The sequence below is a fragment of the Desmodus rotundus genome, chromosome 13 (genome assembly GCF_022682495.2).
Source record: "Desmodus rotundus isolate HL8 chromosome 13, HLdesRot8A.1, whole genome shotgun sequence".
Classification (NCBI taxonomy): domain Eukaryota; kingdom Metazoa; phylum Chordata; class Mammalia; order Chiroptera; family Phyllostomidae; genus Desmodus; species Desmodus rotundus.
In genome coordinates, this window is record NC_071399.1 from 12,283,255 (window position 1) to 12,302,088 (window position 18,834).

The 18,834-nt window shown below is 39.0% G+C and overlaps 1 protein-coding gene and 1 long non-coding RNA gene across 3 annotated transcripts; one reads left to right on the plus strand and one right to left on the minus strand.

Moving 5' to 3' along the window:
* Positions 1 to 65: 65 nt before the first annotated feature.
* On the plus strand, positions 66 to 18,832 carry CNOT7 (CCR4-NOT transcription complex subunit 7). 2 transcript variants are annotated; one of them, XM_024562597.3, is made up of 7 exons: positions 66 to 238; positions 1,705 to 1,916; positions 3,714 to 3,907; positions 8,314 to 8,475; positions 11,294 to 11,438; positions 13,750 to 13,860; positions 15,395 to 18,832. In XM_024562597.3, the coding sequence occupies exons 2-7, from the start codon at positions 1,800 to 1,802 to the stop codon at positions 15,521 to 15,523; spliced, it is 858 nt and encodes a 285-aa protein (XP_024418365.1). In that variant the 5' UTR covers positions 66 to 238; positions 1,705 to 1,799; the 3' UTR covers positions 15,524 to 18,832. The 2 variants fall into 2 exon arrangements, with proteins under 2 accessions (XP_024418365.1, XP_045053123.1); XM_045197188.3 differs by lacking the exon at positions 8,314 to 8,475 and having other exon boundaries at positions 67 to 238.
* LOC128779837 (uncharacterized) lies at positions 1,923 to 9,093 on the minus strand. The gene is made up of 3 exons (XR_008425913.1): positions 9,008 to 9,093; positions 7,131 to 7,239; positions 1,923 to 3,229 (listed from the first exon to the last, which is right to left on the minus strand). It is a non-coding gene; the product is annotated as an uncharacterized lncRNA (long non-coding RNA).
* Positions 18,833 to 18,834: the final 2 nt, after the last annotated feature.

An 18,834-nucleotide genomic window follows, 5' to 3' on the forward strand; every position in this document is an offset into this window, starting at 1 on the left:
GTCACCTGCGTGCCCCGCCCCTCTGCGTGCCGCGTCATCAGCGAGAGCCCCCTCCAGGACGTACGAGCAGCGACGGCGCAGCACGGTGCGGCGCAGCTCCGGCTCCCCTTCCCCCCTTGCTGGGCGAGAGGTGTCTATGGGGCGTCCGCTGCCGCCGCCGCTCCCGCCACCGCCGCCGCCGCTGGGTGCTGTCTCTATGGCGAGGAGGAGGAGGAGAAGCGCGAGCTCAGTGACACAAGTAGATCCCGCGTCTGCCGCAGCCTGCGGGGGGAGGGGCGGCTGGGGAAGTGGAAAAGGGGGTGGGGACAGCGAACCTGAGAGGGTGCGCGTTGGCGCCAGCTGGAGCGAGGCTAGCGAAGCCCAGAGCTGTGTGGTGGGTCGGCGGTGGGGATGGGTGGGAGCGGGGGATGGTAACTGGGGCTTGGGGTTTGTCGGGGGGCTGGCGCGGAGTGATGACGCAAAGGCTTTGTACCTGGGGCTTCGATGTGGTGGGATGAAAATTGGGAGTGGAGGGCGGTGGCCTAGATCCTCCGCTTCTGGGATTCCTTCATGCAGCGGTACTTGGGAGTCAATCTGGCTCCAGTAAAGGTTATCAGCACCTCACACTGGCTCTCTGCCAGCAGAGAGAGCTGTGGCTTGAATGTTTCTGTACTGCTCTCTCGTTTCTTTGGGAGCCTGCAGTACGGAGATGCTACCTGAAGTAATGAGGTCTCTGATGCCTATTCGCCTTTGGAATTGCAGCAGGAAGAGAGGTAGAGAAAGGCAATGCTCCACTACAGGGTGTTTGCAAAGTGTGTGTGTAGCACAGCGGGGAGGGTTGTGAAGGAGGGATCTCCTGCATCTTCGGTTTCTGTTCTCAGAGCACTGGGTTACATTCGGGACTGCCGAGTTTAGAAAGGGCGGGGGGAGTTCGAAGTATGTTTTTTTTTTTTTTTTTTTTTACCTTTGATATGCTTCTTACTCAAACTGAAAAGTGAAGGAGCTCAAGAATCAAAATACTGGTCTTTCCTGTTACATAACATGAAACCAGTGTATATAGTCCAGCAACGTGAGATGTGTGTTTGATAACCAGGGAAACTGCTCTGATTTTTGGGAAATTAGAAAGAAACCATCAGAAATGTCTTTCTTTCTCCCTCCTGCAGTTGTTGACATTAAATCTCCATGTCTATAAGTTACTGCTCAGAAAGTTTTTTGTCTTTTTTTTAACTTGGTTTACTTTTGTCCCCTCCAATCAGGCTTAAATAAATGTCACTAAAGGAGATTTTTAAAATCAAATCAGATTTTGAATGTTCTGTTAATAAGGAATAAAAGCAAACAGTACTTCTGTCCTAGTAACATCTGATTTCCCATGAGTATTGGTATTTCGCTTTTCATTTTTGTCTGAAAATGGCTGTCTTTACCAATTTTTATTCAGAGAGCGAGGTGGGATTCAGAGCAGTCTTCAATTAGTGAGAAGTGATTAGTATGTACCCGTAAAACACAGTGTTTTGTAACTGATACCAGAACCAGGAAACCTGTGTTGTATGTAGTCCTTTTTTCCATCCTGATTAGCTGTGTGCCTTTAGGCAAGTCACTTCCTAAACTGTGGTCTTCTCACTGATCAAGGACTTTGAATAAATAATCTCTCTGGTTTCTATCAATTCAGTTATTCTATAGTTCTGATTTCTGGTATAGCTGGATTTTATTTTGGTTTTATTTTGACAGGTACACAAATAAAGGATAAAGTATTTTATGAAACAGAATCTTCAATCAAGTATAACATTTTGATGCTTGGCAGCTAGACTCCTTGTGCCCTCACTATGCCAGCAGCAACGGTAGATCATAGCCAAAGAATTTGTGAAGTTTGGGCTTGCAACCTGGATGAAGAGATGAAGAAAATTCGTCAGGTTATTCGAAAATATAATTACGTTGCTATGGTATGCCTACGATCAAATATCCTTAAAATGCTGCTGATAAAAAGGGGAAGAGGGATTTTGAAAGTCTTGGATTCAACCTTTATGGTTGATTTTTGTTTTCTTTTAGGGATCAATTTAATTACAATTGCACAAGGAAAATTTTGTCTATGTCCTCCAACCAGAGGTCACTGGGAACACACCTGTAGTATGACAAGTTGGGTTTATTACCCTTTGGAGTGAGGGAAAATGCATACCATTGGCAGAATCTTGTGTCAGGTGGTTTTAGGTAGGAATTAAGGAAGCAGGGCTTTGCTCTGGATTGGATGCTATTGGGAAGCTTGGGTAATTCCATGATAGGGTATCTTAATAAGTGTTAACTACAATAGAGTGAGAGAAAACGAGAGTAAGTCCAAAGCTCTAAAGAAGCAACGAGTCAGTCACTAAGCAAGAAAGAAGGGTGGTGGTCATTTTTGTGGTTGGGACAGTGTTTGTGTTTTTGTCTGTGTGTGGTCATGGTCACAGAGCGGCCTTGTCTGATGTGGAAGTGTGACATTCATTGTTTACGTTCACCAGGAGAACGTTAGGGCCTGGCTCGGCCTGACTGTTAATTCCAGATGGGCTCCCCTAAGCTAGCAAACTCCTGGATGTCGTTGTCAAACAAAAAAAATATATCAGCTCTCCCAGTGAAACACTGTTGATCTCTAGTGTTTTGTTTGGTATTTATTTATTTATTTATTTATTTATAAATTATCAGTAGCGTTCCATGAGCACACTGCTGTTAAGCATCTCTGCTTTTGCATGCACTATTCAATCTGCGTAGACTGTCTTAGTTAACTATTTTGCTTTTTACTACTGTGCCTTGTACATCTGTCATAGCTTCTCTACTGTTTTCTAGGTAATTAGTTTTGTGAAGCACCTGGCATAACACATCGCATCCAGTAAAGTGGTTATTGAGTTGGACTGAATTTAAACAAGTTTTAATGTCTTTACTGTTTATAGTGAGTTGGTATTTAGACATTGCTCTTGGCTTCCTAATTTGAACTTTAATGCTAAACTAATGTATCATTTTCTCATTATTTTTAATACAAGTAAATATGCTTCTATGGAGAAGGACAAATTGATTGGTTAAAATGTGAATACTTGAGTATACATAGATAATGTTCAATTTAATAATAAAGATGTACTTACTCATAGTTAGAATTGAATTTTTTAATCCATTAGAAATTGCTAGTGATCACATGTTTCTCAGATGATAAGGAGTGACAGCATTAGAGATGTGATAACGTTCTACAGGGGCGATTGGCTGGCATGCGGTGTTTGGTGACAGGGTTTCTCTGCAATATAGAGAGAGTGCTGTTACAGCTCAAGAAATTAGGAGGGTGTGATGTTTGGGTAAACCTTGCCTGTGAAAAGCAATTGGAAAATATGCATTTTCCATTCTTTTTGACCAGTTCTTTATTGATTTTAACATTAGAATAGAATAGTTTTACATACCCCTTGAGAAATATCAATTTAGGATTTTTTCCTCTTTTTCGGGGAATAGAGTATTTGATTGCATTTATCATGTGTATCTTATACTGAGTAATTATTTACTGATACGAGATTTAAAGTTAAAAAAACTCACTAAGTTTGTAGGGTTTTGTTTTATGGTTCCAAAAAGCAATGCTCTTCTTAGTTAAAAGGTACTTTGTAATGGAATATGTGTAGAATATTATCTATGACAGGATTCTTTGATTTGTACCAAAAATTGGTTATTTATTCTAGGAATTTGTGGACTGTGGTTTTTAGTAAATAATGAATTTTAAAACTATTTTACAGGACACCGAGTTTCCAGGTGTGGTTGCAAGACCTATTGGAGAATTCAGGAGCAATGCCGACTATCAGTACCAACTACTGCGGTGTAATGTAGACTTGTTAAAGATAATTCAGCTAGGACTGACATTTATGAATGAGCAAGGAGAATACCCTCCAGGAACTTCAACTTGGCAGTTTAATTTTAAATTTAATTTGACGTAAGTGGGAAATAAATATAATCCAAACTATTTTTTTTTAGTTTGATTTTTGAAATTGATTTCCCTTGAGTATAGTGAATGAAATTCTAACTGAATATAGCATAGTTATCCTGGAAATACTTAAAACCTCAAATTTCAAAGGTTAGGTTTCTTCTTTTTATTATAAGAGGAAAAAATTGAATAAAGAACACTCTAAATTCATGTACTTTGAATTTTAGAAATGTTACATGAAAAGTATGACTGCCATGTTTTTGAAATTTGGAAAACTTGGATGTTGAAAATACTTCTTAATAGAAAAAAAATATTAGAACATTAGTTTCACTTTAATAGTTGTGCTGCATGTGAAGAGATTTTTGTAACAGTCATATACCAGTTTATGCATAGATTACATGTCAAAGGTGATACGATATTTCTTGGAAACTTGGGTGTGTTTTCCTTTCAACGCAATGTTATATAATGGTTACATTCCCAGCTCAGCTCACAAAACCTCTTATAGCATATAGCAGAAGTAATAGTGTCCTTTAACCTGGTGTTTCTTTCAGAAACAGTTCAGAATTGGACAGATTGTCTTCCAGAATCTGAATTCTAACTCAAGCCCTGGGTCGAAACCCAGTTTCCTTACTTGTAACCCTTCTCTCTCATGAGTAAGAGTAGCCTTGACAGCTTAGGGAATGTAGATTGTTTGGGCCAAGGGCTGTTTACAAACTGACTGCAAGTTAGGGAAATGTTTAATACATCCAGGGTATATTTCAATGTTGCAGTGTCCTGTTGCACAGCGTGTACTTGTGTAATATAATGTAACATCTGACAAGAAAAATAGTAAAGGGAGACGTGGGACAATTGGGGGTAGTGCCAGTGCATGAACGTCCCATTCGCTGTAGAATAATGTGATACTGAGCATTTAAGATGTAAAGGAGAGAAGACTGATAGTTTTACAGGGTAGTTGTGTCAGCGTTGCAATAGTATGGCTTATAATTGCATCGTGTGTGGCCTGATGCCCTGTTTTGTTCTGTTGGATTTAAACAAGTACTTTCCAGAACCTTGTAAAGAGTAAAAAAAAGGTCTCTATTCAAACTGATAATAACCTTTTACAAGTACCATAGCTCTGAAATACAGAAAATGGCTTTTAAAATTATTTCTTTATCATTTCATTTGTTCCATGCTACTTTTTTCTAAACTAGTCATTATTAGAACATTGTTTTTAACTAAAGTGCTGTTGTGATCTCAGTACATAAGTAGGAGGTGACCCATCTGTGTCTCAGTTTTGGTAAAATTGACATTTTTCTTATCTAGAAACATCTTTGTCCTAATAACAACTGCTTTATTATTACAATCTCTGAAAACCATTTTTCTTTTATAGAGAGGGCTACTGTACATTTGCTGTACCATTTCTATTAGCGTTAACATCTTGGGAGATGTTTAAGGGGAAGGATATCATGAAAAATGCTATTTAGGTAGAAAAGGTCAGTTGGAAGATAAAACCGGTATTTCCTAACATGGAGACAGAGGGCTTTGAACAGGATGTTGAATATTTCGAAGAAAGATGGACATTCACTTCTTGTTACGTGCCTTGAATGTGTCAGCAGCTGTGCTGGGCACCAGAGATACAGAATTGAGGAAAGGTGGTCACGGTCATTATAACTCAGTGTTCCCATACCTCTTCTCTCTGTTCCCTATTTCTAAAGTCCAAGAACTAGAATGACTGGAAACTGATTGATATGTGAACACCATCTCGAAACTGAATCTGGGGTGAGATGTCCGTGAAATTGAAGTGGGATACTGATGAGCTGCGAAGAAGGAACGAAAGCCATGAGCAGGATTCCACTGACAAGTCAAAAGGGATAGAATGAATTTCTTAGAGAGTCATCAGTTTGGTGATTACAGTAATTCTTGGTATTTGAGAGAATCATTTGAATGGTGTGATAGAGATAAGGGGATTGTGGCTTCTTGGTAACAGAAAGGAAGACTTCCTTTAAGGCAGGTGGCAGTGCAAGGGAGATGGGCAGTGCCATAGGTAGAAGGACAAAAGGCTTGTACTGTTTTACAGGTAATGCACAGGCTGTGGAAGGGTGTAGGAGAGTTGTCAGCCTGGGAGGTGCAGGCTGCTCACAGCCTTCACAGCCTTTGCAGATTTGGGAGCGTCTTGGTGTTCTTACCAGTTTGGGTTCATTAAATACTAAGTTTAGTAACTATCTGCGTCCTTGCCACAATCTGTACTGCAGTTTACTTACCTCTTACTCATGATTTTCAGCATAATTTTAAAAAAGTAAAACTGGTGGTGAGCCAGGCGTGCATTGAGTTTGGAGGGTATTCCTAAATTGAAAATCTCCAACCTGCAGTTTAAAAGTGCGAATTTGTGTGGTAGGCTACGTTTGTAGTTGTAGGTAGAGGTAACTTCAATGCATGTACTGAATGTAGCTTACCTGCTTGAGTTTGTTTCTAACTTCAGGATATTGTTTAAGATGTGCAGTGTTGTACTTCTGCTTTTTTGGAAAAAAATGTTTAGAGATTTGTACATGGCTTTCATTTCTGTTTGGTTATCATAACTGGGTGTTTTGTCACCGTGAGCTTCAGTAACTGAGTAGTGTTAGGTGTGATCCCATTACTGTGCATCGCTGTTCTTCTGAACAGACTGATTTATCAGTAAGCTAGCCACAGCAGTTCTACTATGTCAACAATAACTAGGCTACTTATTTGAGATTAGAATACGTTAATATTTTCCTACATTTGCTAGGATTTTTGAGGGTGGGGAAGGCAGGGTGGAGTGATTTCAGAACTTGCAATGGGCACCATGGAAAAGGGACACTCTGCTGATTTACAGAATTGGGTCGTAACAATTAGGGAGTTTCCCTTACCACACGGCGCGTATTTTTGTCAAAGTTGGAGGGTTCCCAGCTTTCGCTTTCTAATTACAGGTATTACAAAGCATGGAATTCATTCCAAATGATAAAATATTTAGCCCAGTCAAATTTAGATGACAGCACATTAACTTACTTGAATTGTGCTATATGAACTATGCAGAAAAAAAATTCATGCACATGTTTTGTTTACCAACTTGGTCGTAAAACACCCCAAGTAGTCACTCCGGTCTCTCTCCTGAGAGTTGGGATTCAGTAGGTCTAGGTATGGGACTTGGGAGTCCGTGTTTCTGGTTAGCTCTCTGCATGATTTGTTCTCATTGGGCAAGTTTGGGAAATGCTGACGTAAACAGTGCAGTACTCACATTTGAAGAAACTTCATATATGAAGTTTTCCACTTCACATATTTTTTGGTTTGATGATATAGCATTGAACAAAACAGACAAAAATGATTGCCCTCCTGAAGCTTACACTCTGCGGAAGAGAGAGAGAGAGAGACAATAAAGTAGAAGCAAGCATATGGCCCAGAATAATGTGAGTCTGGAGAAAGATAAGCCTTTGGTTGGTTATAATTGCTAAAACATGCCTCCCGTGTGAGTATCACAGCCTGATGAGTGAGATTCTAGTTGCTTAAGAGACACATTTCTAGTACGGTAAGACCAGTAATACCTGTTGTTCAATGAAAAAAACTTGTATTGGGCTTATTCAGATATTCTTCCTAAAGGGCTTTCCAAGGGGGAAATTTGACAGTAATTGTGTTTTCTCTGTTTTTAACTATTTCAGTGGCTAGTTTTATTTTCCAAAGACATTTGGAAGCAAATTGATTTCCAGAGAAGAGACTGTAAGACTACATTTTGGCTCAAGTGTGATGTTTCTTTCAGTTTAATCAGTTTTGTTAAAGCTTTTATTAGGGTGGTCTTTTGCTAAATGATGGAAAGCAGTATTCTTACAATTTAAAAAGTAAATAAAAAGAACAGTCTAATGGACAGTGTATAAAATGCTTTTCATTCTCAGAAACATATACCTTCATTTTGATCACTTACTTACTATTTTGGATACCTGTGTGTACTCAGAAAGTCAAGTCTTGAAGGATTGTTTCGTTATACTTAGATTTCCTGGCTTGATGTTTAGAAGATAATCTAAGAGTAAGATTGTAGAAGAGGAAATGATTGATGTGATAGCACAGTCCTTTATTTTGGTCAGTTTACTCCACGTTGGGGCCATTTGATTATCATTAAGGCTGACTGTCAGTAAGAGGAGGCACCTCCTTTTTCTTCAGTACAGAGTCAGTTTAACTGGGTGATAGCAGCGTTTAAAATCTCACCTTTCGACTGTTTGGTATGGTTATTTAACGTGTGCACACTTTTCTGAAATAATGGCCTTTATACTTAAATTGTATGTTCTTTTCCATATATGAGAAACATTGAAACAACTGGACCCCCGCCAGTCCTCTGTCTTGTCTGTGGCATTGTAGTTGTGGATGTAAGTTGAGAAGCACAGTTTGAAGTATGGCACTTTTGAATGTTGTGTTTCTTCTTCTCCTGCCAGGGAAGACATGTATGCCCAAGACTCTATAGAGCTACTAACAACATCTGGTATCCAGTTTAAAAAGCATGAAGAGGAAGGAATTGAGACCCAGTACTTTGCAGAACTTCTTATGACTTCGGGAGTGGTCCTCTGTGAAGGGGTCAAATGGTTATCATTTCATAGGTAAAAAGATTGCATTGAAAATGGCATGTGTGTTTTTGCCACACAAAGCCTCACACTGCAACAGTTTCGAGTGAAATGCTTAAATAAAATAAAATTTTAAAAAATAAATAAATGGGAAAAGATAAATAAAGAAAATGGCATATGTGGAGGCCTTTCCTGGCTGCTTCACGCTCGGCTTGGGTCACTGTTTCAGCACTTTCAGGCCTAGTTCTAAAAGAATCAGCCACCATATAGCAGTCTCCTAACTCTCTAAGCGACTGATGTTGGTCTACTTAAAGGCTAATAATACGGGACCCATTTTTAGCCCGAGAGAGAGACAGCATTGCATAGTGGGAAGGGTACAGGCTGGGAAAATGGGCCTTGGTTTAAATGCAGCAGTGCCATTTGGAATGTGTTACCTACAGTAATTTAGTATTACCCAGCCTAAGTGAAATGATTCAGTCATTAAGAAACACTTATCATGTACCATATGCCTGTCCTGTGATAAAATTCTAGGGATTAAGATATGAACAAAACAAACTAAAATCCTTACCTTTGTGGAGTTTACCTTCTGGTGGGAGTAGGCACACGGTTTTTCTAAATGATGACATTTGTATTATGGTTCATTGGATGGTGATAAGTGCTATGGAGAAAACAGAGAAAACTAGGGGTTAGTGTGTTGGACAGATCAATAACAACATTTAACTCAGTGCTTTACTCGCAGTAAATTCTCAGAAAGTGGGTTTTAAATTCTTTGTTATTATAAGGTAAAACTAGTTGAAGAGAATTTCTGTAAGGAAATTAGTTTCATTTGTAAAAACAGACTTTGGGTAAGAGAAAGAAAAGGCCTATTTAAGTAAACTAAATTAAACTGGCATCCTAGGGACTAAAAGTGGCTTTGGTTGTGATTTTATTTGGCCTTTTGTTAATGTTTTTTTTTAAGTGTTGTATTATGCAGATGTTAATGTTCTTACAACTGGTTCTCTTTCCCCCGCCTTTTTTTAAAATAAGAGCCTCCCACATACTTCACCGTTTTCAGCCCCGGCCTGGGGAATGATTAGAGTGAAGGACTACTTGTGTTGTAGACTCTGACGCATTGCTGACCAGTGGTTTCTGATTTGGAGATACTGAACATACTAATTGTCACCTGTGCCCTTTTCTCCGCTCCCCTCCACTTGAGCCTGTGTCTCAGGAAACAAGATTTAAGTCCCTGTTAATTTGAGGAATGTTGAGTTCTTCTTTTACGTTCCTGATCAGGAGGATACAAAAGCATGGGAAAGAATTGTCCTGCCCTTTTACTATATACAGCATGGTTTTTCACTCAAAAACTACTGTGAACAAATAGTACGTAGTACGCACTGGGGATAGCAAGATGAACAAAAACAGGAAGGTCCGCGTCATCTTAGAGTTCAGTCTAGATCAGACTCCTGTATTGGAATACTTCTCGCCGTATGTTAAGGTTTTATTCTAGAAAATATCATTAAATATTTTCTCCATATTGTAATCTATCTGTAGAAGGCAAATACTAATTTAAGAAACTGTAAGCCCTAAACTCCAGTAGAATCTTCCTTCTGCCAGCAGTAAGCAAATGCTGTATTGACTTCGATTTTCGGTTGACAGCAGAGCACTTTCTTGCCAGTTACAGAAACCTAAAGGTCTCTGCTGTGTATTGTTTATCCCTTGATATTTCTAAGTGGTCTTTAGTGGTAAAGCTTTTTTTTTTCTCTTAGATAAGTAAAAATCTTTGTATATTTTTATGTATTCTATCACCATTTATCTCCCTTATGCCCTCTTCCACCTCTACCCACTCCCTAAGCCCCCAGTAGAAGTAAAATTCTGAACTTAAATAGAAATTTTATTTTGTATCTTCCCCAGAAGACAAGTTAATAATGTATGTCATCAAGTGTTAAGTTCCAACCATGTACAGTAAAGAAAAAAAAATTTTAATATGATTTTTGCCCTTTAAACTAGTGGAGAAAACAACACATGCATGTTAAAGGATAGTACAAGAAAACAACTTGTGTAAGAACTCTGTGGGAGCCGGGCTCTTTGGGGAAGGCATCTGTAAGTGGCCCTCGGAAGAAAGGTGGACAGGAAATGAGGTGTGTGATTGTGACATAGGCATGTAGGGAGTTGTGAAGCTGTGGGAGAAGCCAAACTACAGGTGTGGGAGACCTTGATTGGAGAGGGGGCTTTGTATTTTGTTCACTAGAGAGTTCCTGGCCTTTGCTGCCTTCACTCACTTTATGTGCAACCTTCCTGTTAGTGTCTGTTGGGAAGCCGTCATGAGATAGGAACAGAATTTTGAGGGAAGAGGGTACTTATTAATAAGTCAGTTAAAGGAAGTAAATATACCCTGGGTCGGGAATTTAACTCTTTGAAATTTTGATGTATGTGACCTCTTTTATTTGTAAAAGATGGGAAGATTTGCATTATTTTTGCCTCGCAAATGCCATTTCTCTTGCTACCTTTTGATGTTTTGGCCAAGTTTGCAGTCATTGTTATTTCTTCATTTCCATAGTTACTTAAATTTTTTAGACATCTATTTCTCTATGCAAAGGTCAGCAAAATGGCAGTTTAGTGACAACAGGCTTGGGGTGGTGCTAGAGGTTTGCATACTGGTGTCTGAGGGATGAGTGACAAGGTCTGTGTAAGGTGATGACATTTTCCATTACAATCGTGAATGTTTATTTTCTGTTTTTGTGCACCTTTTATTTATTTTTTTTTTGTCGATTCCTTTTTTGCCTACAGTGTGACTCACTTAAAATTTGTACCAGAAAAGGTTTTTCATCTCTGTGGTATTTATAGTTCTTTCTGTATTCTTTTAACCCTTTTGTAGTGGTTATGACTTTGGCTACTTAATCAAAATCCTGACCAATTCTAACTTGCCTGAAGAAGAACTTGACTTCTTTGAGATCCTTCGATTGTTTTTTCCTGTCATTTATGATGTGAAGTACCTCATGAAGAGCTGCAAAAATCTCAAAGTAAGGTTTCCAGTGCCTTTATCTGTAATCAGCACACAATTGAGACTGAGTGATTGACATATAGGGTCCTAAGCTGGGATATTGATTCAGATCATATTTTTGACTTTTATATTAAGTGCAGTTATATTATCTGATAATTGATTCTTTTTTTTGCATAAATAATGCTTTCTAGGAAATTATTTTACAAAGTTTTAATATATATTGGCAGAATATGTTTTCGGTAAAGTTCAAACCAAGGATCAGATTGTTGTCATTGCTTGCCAGACTGAAAATGATAAACCAGCACCGAAACTGTGCTGCTGTCACGCACAAAACCGCAAGTCTTCCCTCTCCCAACGTGCGCATCGTCTGTCCATGCAAGACAGACTCCAAGGAGGCCAGCAGTGTGCACGGCGTAATGCGAGCTTCTCCTGCAGCTGATCTTCGCCAGAGGTTATTTTGTTGCATCTAGTCCTAGGGTCTGTTCCTAGGGTTAAATTATATAACTGAAAGCATTTTGTTTCCTCCCCAGCCCAAAGGTGTTGACTGTTAGTGATAAGTCCTATAGTAAATAAAAGTCCTATCTGGACAGTAACTTCCGTTGACATTGTTTAATATATGTAATAATTTGTTGCTTTTGAACATTTTTTTTAAAGAGAAGTTTCTTCATTAAGGAAAAGTGCTCCTTTAGCTTAAGAGTGAATTCACCTGTGATGACGCAGGCTCCTAAGGAATACAGGGGTTTTATTGTTTCAGGTGTATTTGTGTTGAAGCTGTGACAAAAAAGGAAATAGGTAAAGTGCTTGTTTCGTAGTACCTGCAACAAGTTTGATCAAGTTTTCTCCTTTCTGGGTTTTAAAGTGCAAGTAGTTTTTCTTTTAGGAGACTGTAAGAACACTGATAATGTTACTTTTAGCAGAAAGATTTCAGGAATTGAATAGGAGACTTTGCCAGATGAGCTGAAAATCGTAAGAGAAAGAATCGTTTGGGAAAGTTTTAGGAAAGATTGCTTCATGTTTGTAGCACCTAAGAGCAGCAGAATTTTGTACAATTTTAGCAGACTTCTAGCTGTGACTCAGGTGAACTTTCAGTAGGATATTCTCACTGCTCTAGAATCTCAGTCCACACCCTGAAAGTATTACATGCTGAGAATCCAAGACCTGAATGTTTTAGTGTAGCTTTGGAGAAGCTTTCTAAAGTTGATACTGGTATGACAGTTTTTGGAAGCAGAGAACCAAATTATTACTCAATATGTATGTTTTTGGAAAATTTCTAAGTATATCAGATATCCTGAATATATCCTGGTGTGATAAAATTTACGTTCATGGTAAAGGTGCTTTTTGACCTCTAGTCCACCATACTGAATGACCCTGTTCTGTTCTAAGCAGCTGTAAGTGACACCTAATCCTCATGCTAATTTTAGCACAGAAGCAACTGCTATGCAAAGCACTGTTTTAAGCCTGATAAGTGGAAGGGCTGGTTTGCTAGCAGAGGCCTTAACAATTTAAAGAGGAATGTCTTTATATTTGTTCTGGTTTTTCTTCCTGATCTTGCTTTACTTTCTATACTTTCTCCTCTCCCATTGTCCCCCATTATTATTATCCCCTCCCTCACTATCATCCCTTCTTCCCTTCCTTCTACTTTTATTCTTTTTCCTTTCCTTCCTTTCACTCTCACCATCTTTCTGTGGTAGCCCTGTCAGTATTGATCTCAGCAGATTGCTAGCAGACCCTTCTAAGGAGTTGAGTTATAAAAACATACTCTTTTTCTTTTTAACCAGCAAAACCATAGTTGAGCGCTGACTGAATTCTTAAGATTTGATTAGTCATAATAGTTTCATCTAAATAATCTACACAAATTATTTAGATGAAACTATTTAGAGATAGACTGAGAAGCTCAAGGAAATGTGAAAGTAACTCCCTGCAGTCAGTTTTACAGTAATTGACCAGTGGACAGACTGACTATGCATGTACTTGATAATGGTACCTGTAGGCACCATTAAAACAGCCCTGACTAACATACTTAATATGTGTCCCCTTGTACCTGCTCAGCTTCCCCCACATCTTTAGGAGAGTTACTTGCTATCGCATGCCTTAAAGCATACGATAAAAATAAATTTGCCCATTGAAGATCTAATTTTGTATTTGAAACTTCACCCACTTTCAACAATACATTAGCAATTCACATTCTCAAGGGTTTTCCAGTCTTCACAAGGTCCATCTATACATTTGAAAGTTCGTTTATATTTTGGTCATTGTCTGAGTTGTGTAACTTGTGAATTCAGGCATTGCAATATTTCTCTCTTTTGACAGGCAATTTTTCTGTCTTCTAGGGTGGTTTACAGGAAGTTGCTGAACAGTTAGAGCTGGAACGGATAGGACCGCAGCATCAGGCAGGATCTGATTCATTGCTCACAGGAATGGCCTTTTTCAAAATGAGAGAAGTATGAAGACATCTGTGCCTTTTTCTCTCGGTTGTTAGGTTGATAATGTTAAAAATCTCATGGCAAAGTTTTGGGGCAATAAGTAAAGATATCATTAGAGGTACCATATAGGTCATATTTACTGCACTTGAATGAAACTATTTAAAAGGAAGTCGTCTTGAAATGTAGTTTAGAAGGAAATGAAAAAATAAGTACTTTGGAGACTAAAATACTTAATTTAAACTACCTTAGAAATCACGTATGTCCAAACATACTGTTCTTAGGTGAGAAAACTGAGGCCAAAGTCATGTACATTACTAGTGGGAGAAGCCCAGACTTCTCTCCACAGACCGTATTAGTGCTGCTCCTGTCAGTTCAAGGAACCCGTCCACACGTTGTTTCCTCTGGCTTTGCGTTACCCTGGGCATTGAAGCGCTGGTGAAAATGTTACTTGCTCATTCTGTTCTTCAGCACTTTGAGGATCTGTAGAGTAGGGCTCGTGCTTTTTAGTAGAGTGAGTCCTTACCAAGGGGCTTTTGAATTCCAAAGGGGTTCAATAAGATTTATAGTAATTGAATCAGAAATTGTATTGAGCAGACCCTCCTTAAGTGGTAAAAGGCAGAGATAAATTCTTCAAACGTAAAGAAGTTAGGTACAGAAAAACAAAATTTAATTGGAGCTTTGCTGTGGGTAAAATACAAAGAAAAACATTTTTTGTGCAAAAACGAAATACAGTGGACTTTCGCTCACAAAGAAAGTTCTCCTTTTGGGGAAGTATTTACTAAATTCTTTTGAGTATATCCTCTTAGTAAAGAATTGACTAAGAAATCGTTTGGAAGTTGGAGACTTTGTACAAATGTATTAATAATAGAAAACATACTGGCTGTTTCGCCAAGTAGTGTTGGTTCAGAAGTGATTTGGACTCTGTTCATGAAAGTAAATACTTTCCGTGTTTTGTACTTCTTTGCAGTGTTGCAGTAGAGAATTAAATAACCTGTTGGAGTTTCGGTTTTGCATTTAAAACATACCCTAGTGGTTCAGTTAATGGTGGATTCTCTGCTACTAATTTGTTACCTTTATTTGTCTTGGCTTCTTCAAGGGTAGTAACCGAGTGTGAACGTTCAGATGTTACTGCCCAGAATACCTTTAGGCTTTGACTGTTTTAGCCAACTTACGAGTCTTGCAGGTAGACTCGAGGCTGCTTACCTAAACTGCCCCCCGGCCACCGTTGGCTGTTTTCATCCATCCTCACTCACGAGTACTGTTAAGTTAATGGAATGAAAATGTCTGCCATTTTTCCATGGTTACAGATTCTCATAAAAATGGTGTAAATGTTGAAAGGTGTGTATATAATTTTTTGTAGTCTTTTTCTTTGGTTGCCTGAGCTCTGTACTCCTGAGACGCTCAGCCTTACTGAACTGAAAGGAGCTCCATAGAAAGGAGCTGTCGTTGTAGCTAATGAGCAGGCAGTACTTTCGTTGCTGAAATATACATTACCAGTGGTACCTTTTGGTTAAAATTATCTTTTTTTTTTTTTTCCAAAATTCCTTTTTAGATGTTCTTTGAAGATCATATTGATGATGCCAAATATTGTGGTCATTTGTATGGCCTTGGTTCTGGTTCATCCTATGTACAGAATGGCACAGGGAATGCATATGAAGAGGAAGCCAACAAGCAGTCATGACATGAAATATAGTCCTTTTTATTTTATTTGAGCTACACACATGCTTGTATATAGGTTTTATCTCTGGTTGAATCTCTTGAACAACAGACAGTACTTTTTTCCTTTCATATCCCATTTTATTTTTTGTCCTTCAGTACTAAGTATGACCATCCTATTTCAGAGTTTAAATAGAAAAGCATTCAGATTAAATTTGGCCTTAACATACTTGTTCACAGGCGTGTGTGACAAAAGACCAGGAAAGCTGCATCATATAAACTTGACCGACTTGAGCTTGGCTTGTGTTTCCCCTTTTCTAAATTAACTAGCACTGACTGTAATTTATTTCCCTGTTTCATGTCTCCCTTCCATTCTGCAAGAGTTTTAGCTATTTGAGATTGTGGACCATCAATTTTGCACTTTAGAGAGTGATTCTGACTCAGATCCTCTGTTTTAGCAGAAAATTTTCTTGCTCTTAGCTGGAAAAATGACCATCTGCCAACTTATGAAGTATTTACTTGTTTTTGGCCCGTGAAATATAGCACATGCATTGTGCAAATGGTTAATTCTACAAAACTACAAAAACAAACCAACTACTGAGGAGCTTAGTAACTGCTGTTTCTGTACGTAGTGTTTAATCTTCCAAGCGCATCTAGTGTTTGTCAGTTTCTAATTGGCACCCGCGTGCGGGCTGCTCTTGTGACTGGAGAGCTTTTCAAACCCGCTTTACACCACGCCCTTCAGGAAAATCCCTTGTTTGTGATTGGATGTTTATTGTCTGCCGGGAAACTGGTCTCCCAAGATGTTGAAGCTGCAGTTTTATGAGAGCACACTTCCCTTATCTGCTTCTTCTTACTCCATCAGTGTTCACCCTTATTTTAAATTTTTTAAAATTTTATAGCCATACTTCTGAGCTCTTGTTGTTGATTCCACAAATCAATTTCATTAAAGTCCAAAGATAGCAAATCTTTAGGTATATTTTGTACCAAATTAAATTAGGAGACAAAAAATCGTGCGTGCATAGTTGTTACAAAGATAAAGAATGGAGAGATTTGGTGCACAACAATAAAATACAAAAATATATGTGTTAGCTATGTGTATGTTTATATAATATACATACAGCTAATATATAGCTATTAAAGTTACCTGAGGAGTGTAACGTTTATTTTTTGTGTATATCTTTGCAATCTATTTTATATATATTGACAAAAGAGACTGTGAAATATTTAGCCATGCAGAGTATGTGACTAGACCAGAGCATGTGTAGGAAGACATTTTGGAAATCATTAATTCTACCCGGAAATTATGGACTACAAGTTACGATGTATGTTATCTGCACTTCAATCAGTAATACTAGCAAATCTCCAAATGTTAGCCAGATTGGTTTGTTCTTGTACATTCGTTATTCATGATGTTACAGTCCTGTAACTGGGTGGTCCTTTTTAAACAAAACATTATTTGCAAAACATAGGGTATTTGTTTTTAAAGCTTTTGTAAATAAAGGCTTCAGAAATGTTTTCATATATATGTTGATGACTGGTAATTTTGTTTTGGAAATATTTATTTGGAGGATTTTTTTTTAGTTTGGGCAACTGAACAGAACTCAGTAACTTCATTAACTACCGCTAATTACTGAAAAATCAGTGCGAGCCTTCTGCATTTCAACAGTGTTGGCTTATTCTTCATGAATACCTCAACTGGGTGTTAAGAACTGATTCGTCTCTCCAGGGATGCATTTATTCTGAAAGATTTACAAAGTAAATGCACTTGGAGTAACTTAATGTGGCTGCTTTTTAGAGCTGATGCAACATAGCAGATGTAATTGGTTTCCTTTTATTTTGATCATCACCTCAAAAAAAAAGAATGATAAAGATTGCCATTTGAATAGCTATGTAGTTGCTGAATTTCATAGTTTGTATCAGTTTTGGTTTCTGTCTCTAATACAATACTTTATAACTTCAGTAAGAGGAACATTACAACCTTTACTCAGTCTAGCTTGTGGATAAAAGACCCTGGGCTGAACATTTTTAGTGTTCCTGAGCCATCCATTCTGGGCTCACCACCCTGTTAGACCTGCTAGAGCACGGGCCAGCAACCAAGGCCTGCAGGCCCAACCCAGCCTAACTCCTGTTTGTGTGGCCAACCGGCGAGAATGGTTTTTACAGTTTTAAAATCACTGGGAAGAAAATTAATATTTTACGATGTGAAAGTATATGCAATTTACATTGTAGTGTCCCTAAATACAGTTTTGTTGGAATACAGTCACGCTCATGTATGTGCCGTGTCCACGGGTCACACGCAGTGGGGAAGTGGAGTGGCTGCTGCAGGAACTGCCAGTGGCCGTCTCTTCACGTCGCGTTTCCCCGTGGTATGCTCCCTAAGCAGTGATGTGGGCGCGGGACCTGACAGCGTTGGGAGTGTGCCGCAGTATTTCACTATTCTTCCTGTTACCAGTTCGTACCCATTGTGTCTCAAGAAAAGTGTACTTTGAATGGTGTGCTTTTAAGGCACGTTGAAGTATGCACTATCTCATCAAATGATACGCTAAAAAACACAACATACGTTGACATAACCAGGCCAAAGCGTCATCACAATATTCCCAACTCATGGGAAAGCAGCATTTAAGAGAAGTAGAAATTTTGAAATGGAGTAACTCATCCCAGCATTTCTTCACAAACACAGAAAATGGAGATGTGGCTGCCACCAGAGGATACTTGCGAGCAGCCCATCACGTAGCCGAGCAAAGGCACTCACTGATGGTGAGTCACAACAGGTTTCTTCAGGGCGGTGGCCCGGAGAAGGGCTTCTAGAGAGGAGGAAACTTCAGCCTTTTGGTGAGAACAGCTGCTTGAAGAGTGAGGCCATTGTTGACAAAACCAGCAGTTAATTCTAAAACCAGACAGATGATTTTGAGTGTTTTTATTTGGCCCCTAAGGAGTGAGTACTGTCCAGCTCTTACTTGAGAAGCCAACACCGAGTCTGAAGTGGCTGAAGATCGGTTTCCATTGTATTAATGATTGTGGAACGACAACGGGTGAGTGTCTCCCAGAAGCTGAGGAGCTAGTGAGTCAGCACAACCTGTCTCGGAGTCCGCCAAGATGTGATATGCCTGGTGGTGGTGAAAGCACGCACGGAGCAGAAAACGGCTGGTCACAGCTAGAAACTCCTGAAAATGTACTAAGGGATGTGGGTTTGGCAGGCACCCATTTCACTTGTGTCACACACCTGTGTTTTGTTTTCTGCTGAACAGCAATTAACGTCATTCCTTGTGAGCTGGTGTCTCATTGCTGCAGAGATCATGTAGAAAGTCAATAAAATCATGATTCAGCTCTACC

Coding starts and splice junctions, on each gene's coding strand:
- CNOT7 (XM_024562597.3), top strand. CDS start 1,800: ATGCCAGCAGCAACGGTAGATCATAGCCAAAGAATTTGTGAAGTTTGG. Junction 3,908..8,313: donor AATTTTAAATTTAATTTGAC/GTAAGTGGGAAA, acceptor TTCTCCTGCCAG/GGAAGACATGTATGCCCAAG. Junction 11,439..13,749: donor AGAGCTGCAAAAATCTCAAA/GTAAGGTTTCCA, acceptor TCTGTCTTCTAG/GGTGGTTTACAGGAAGTTGC.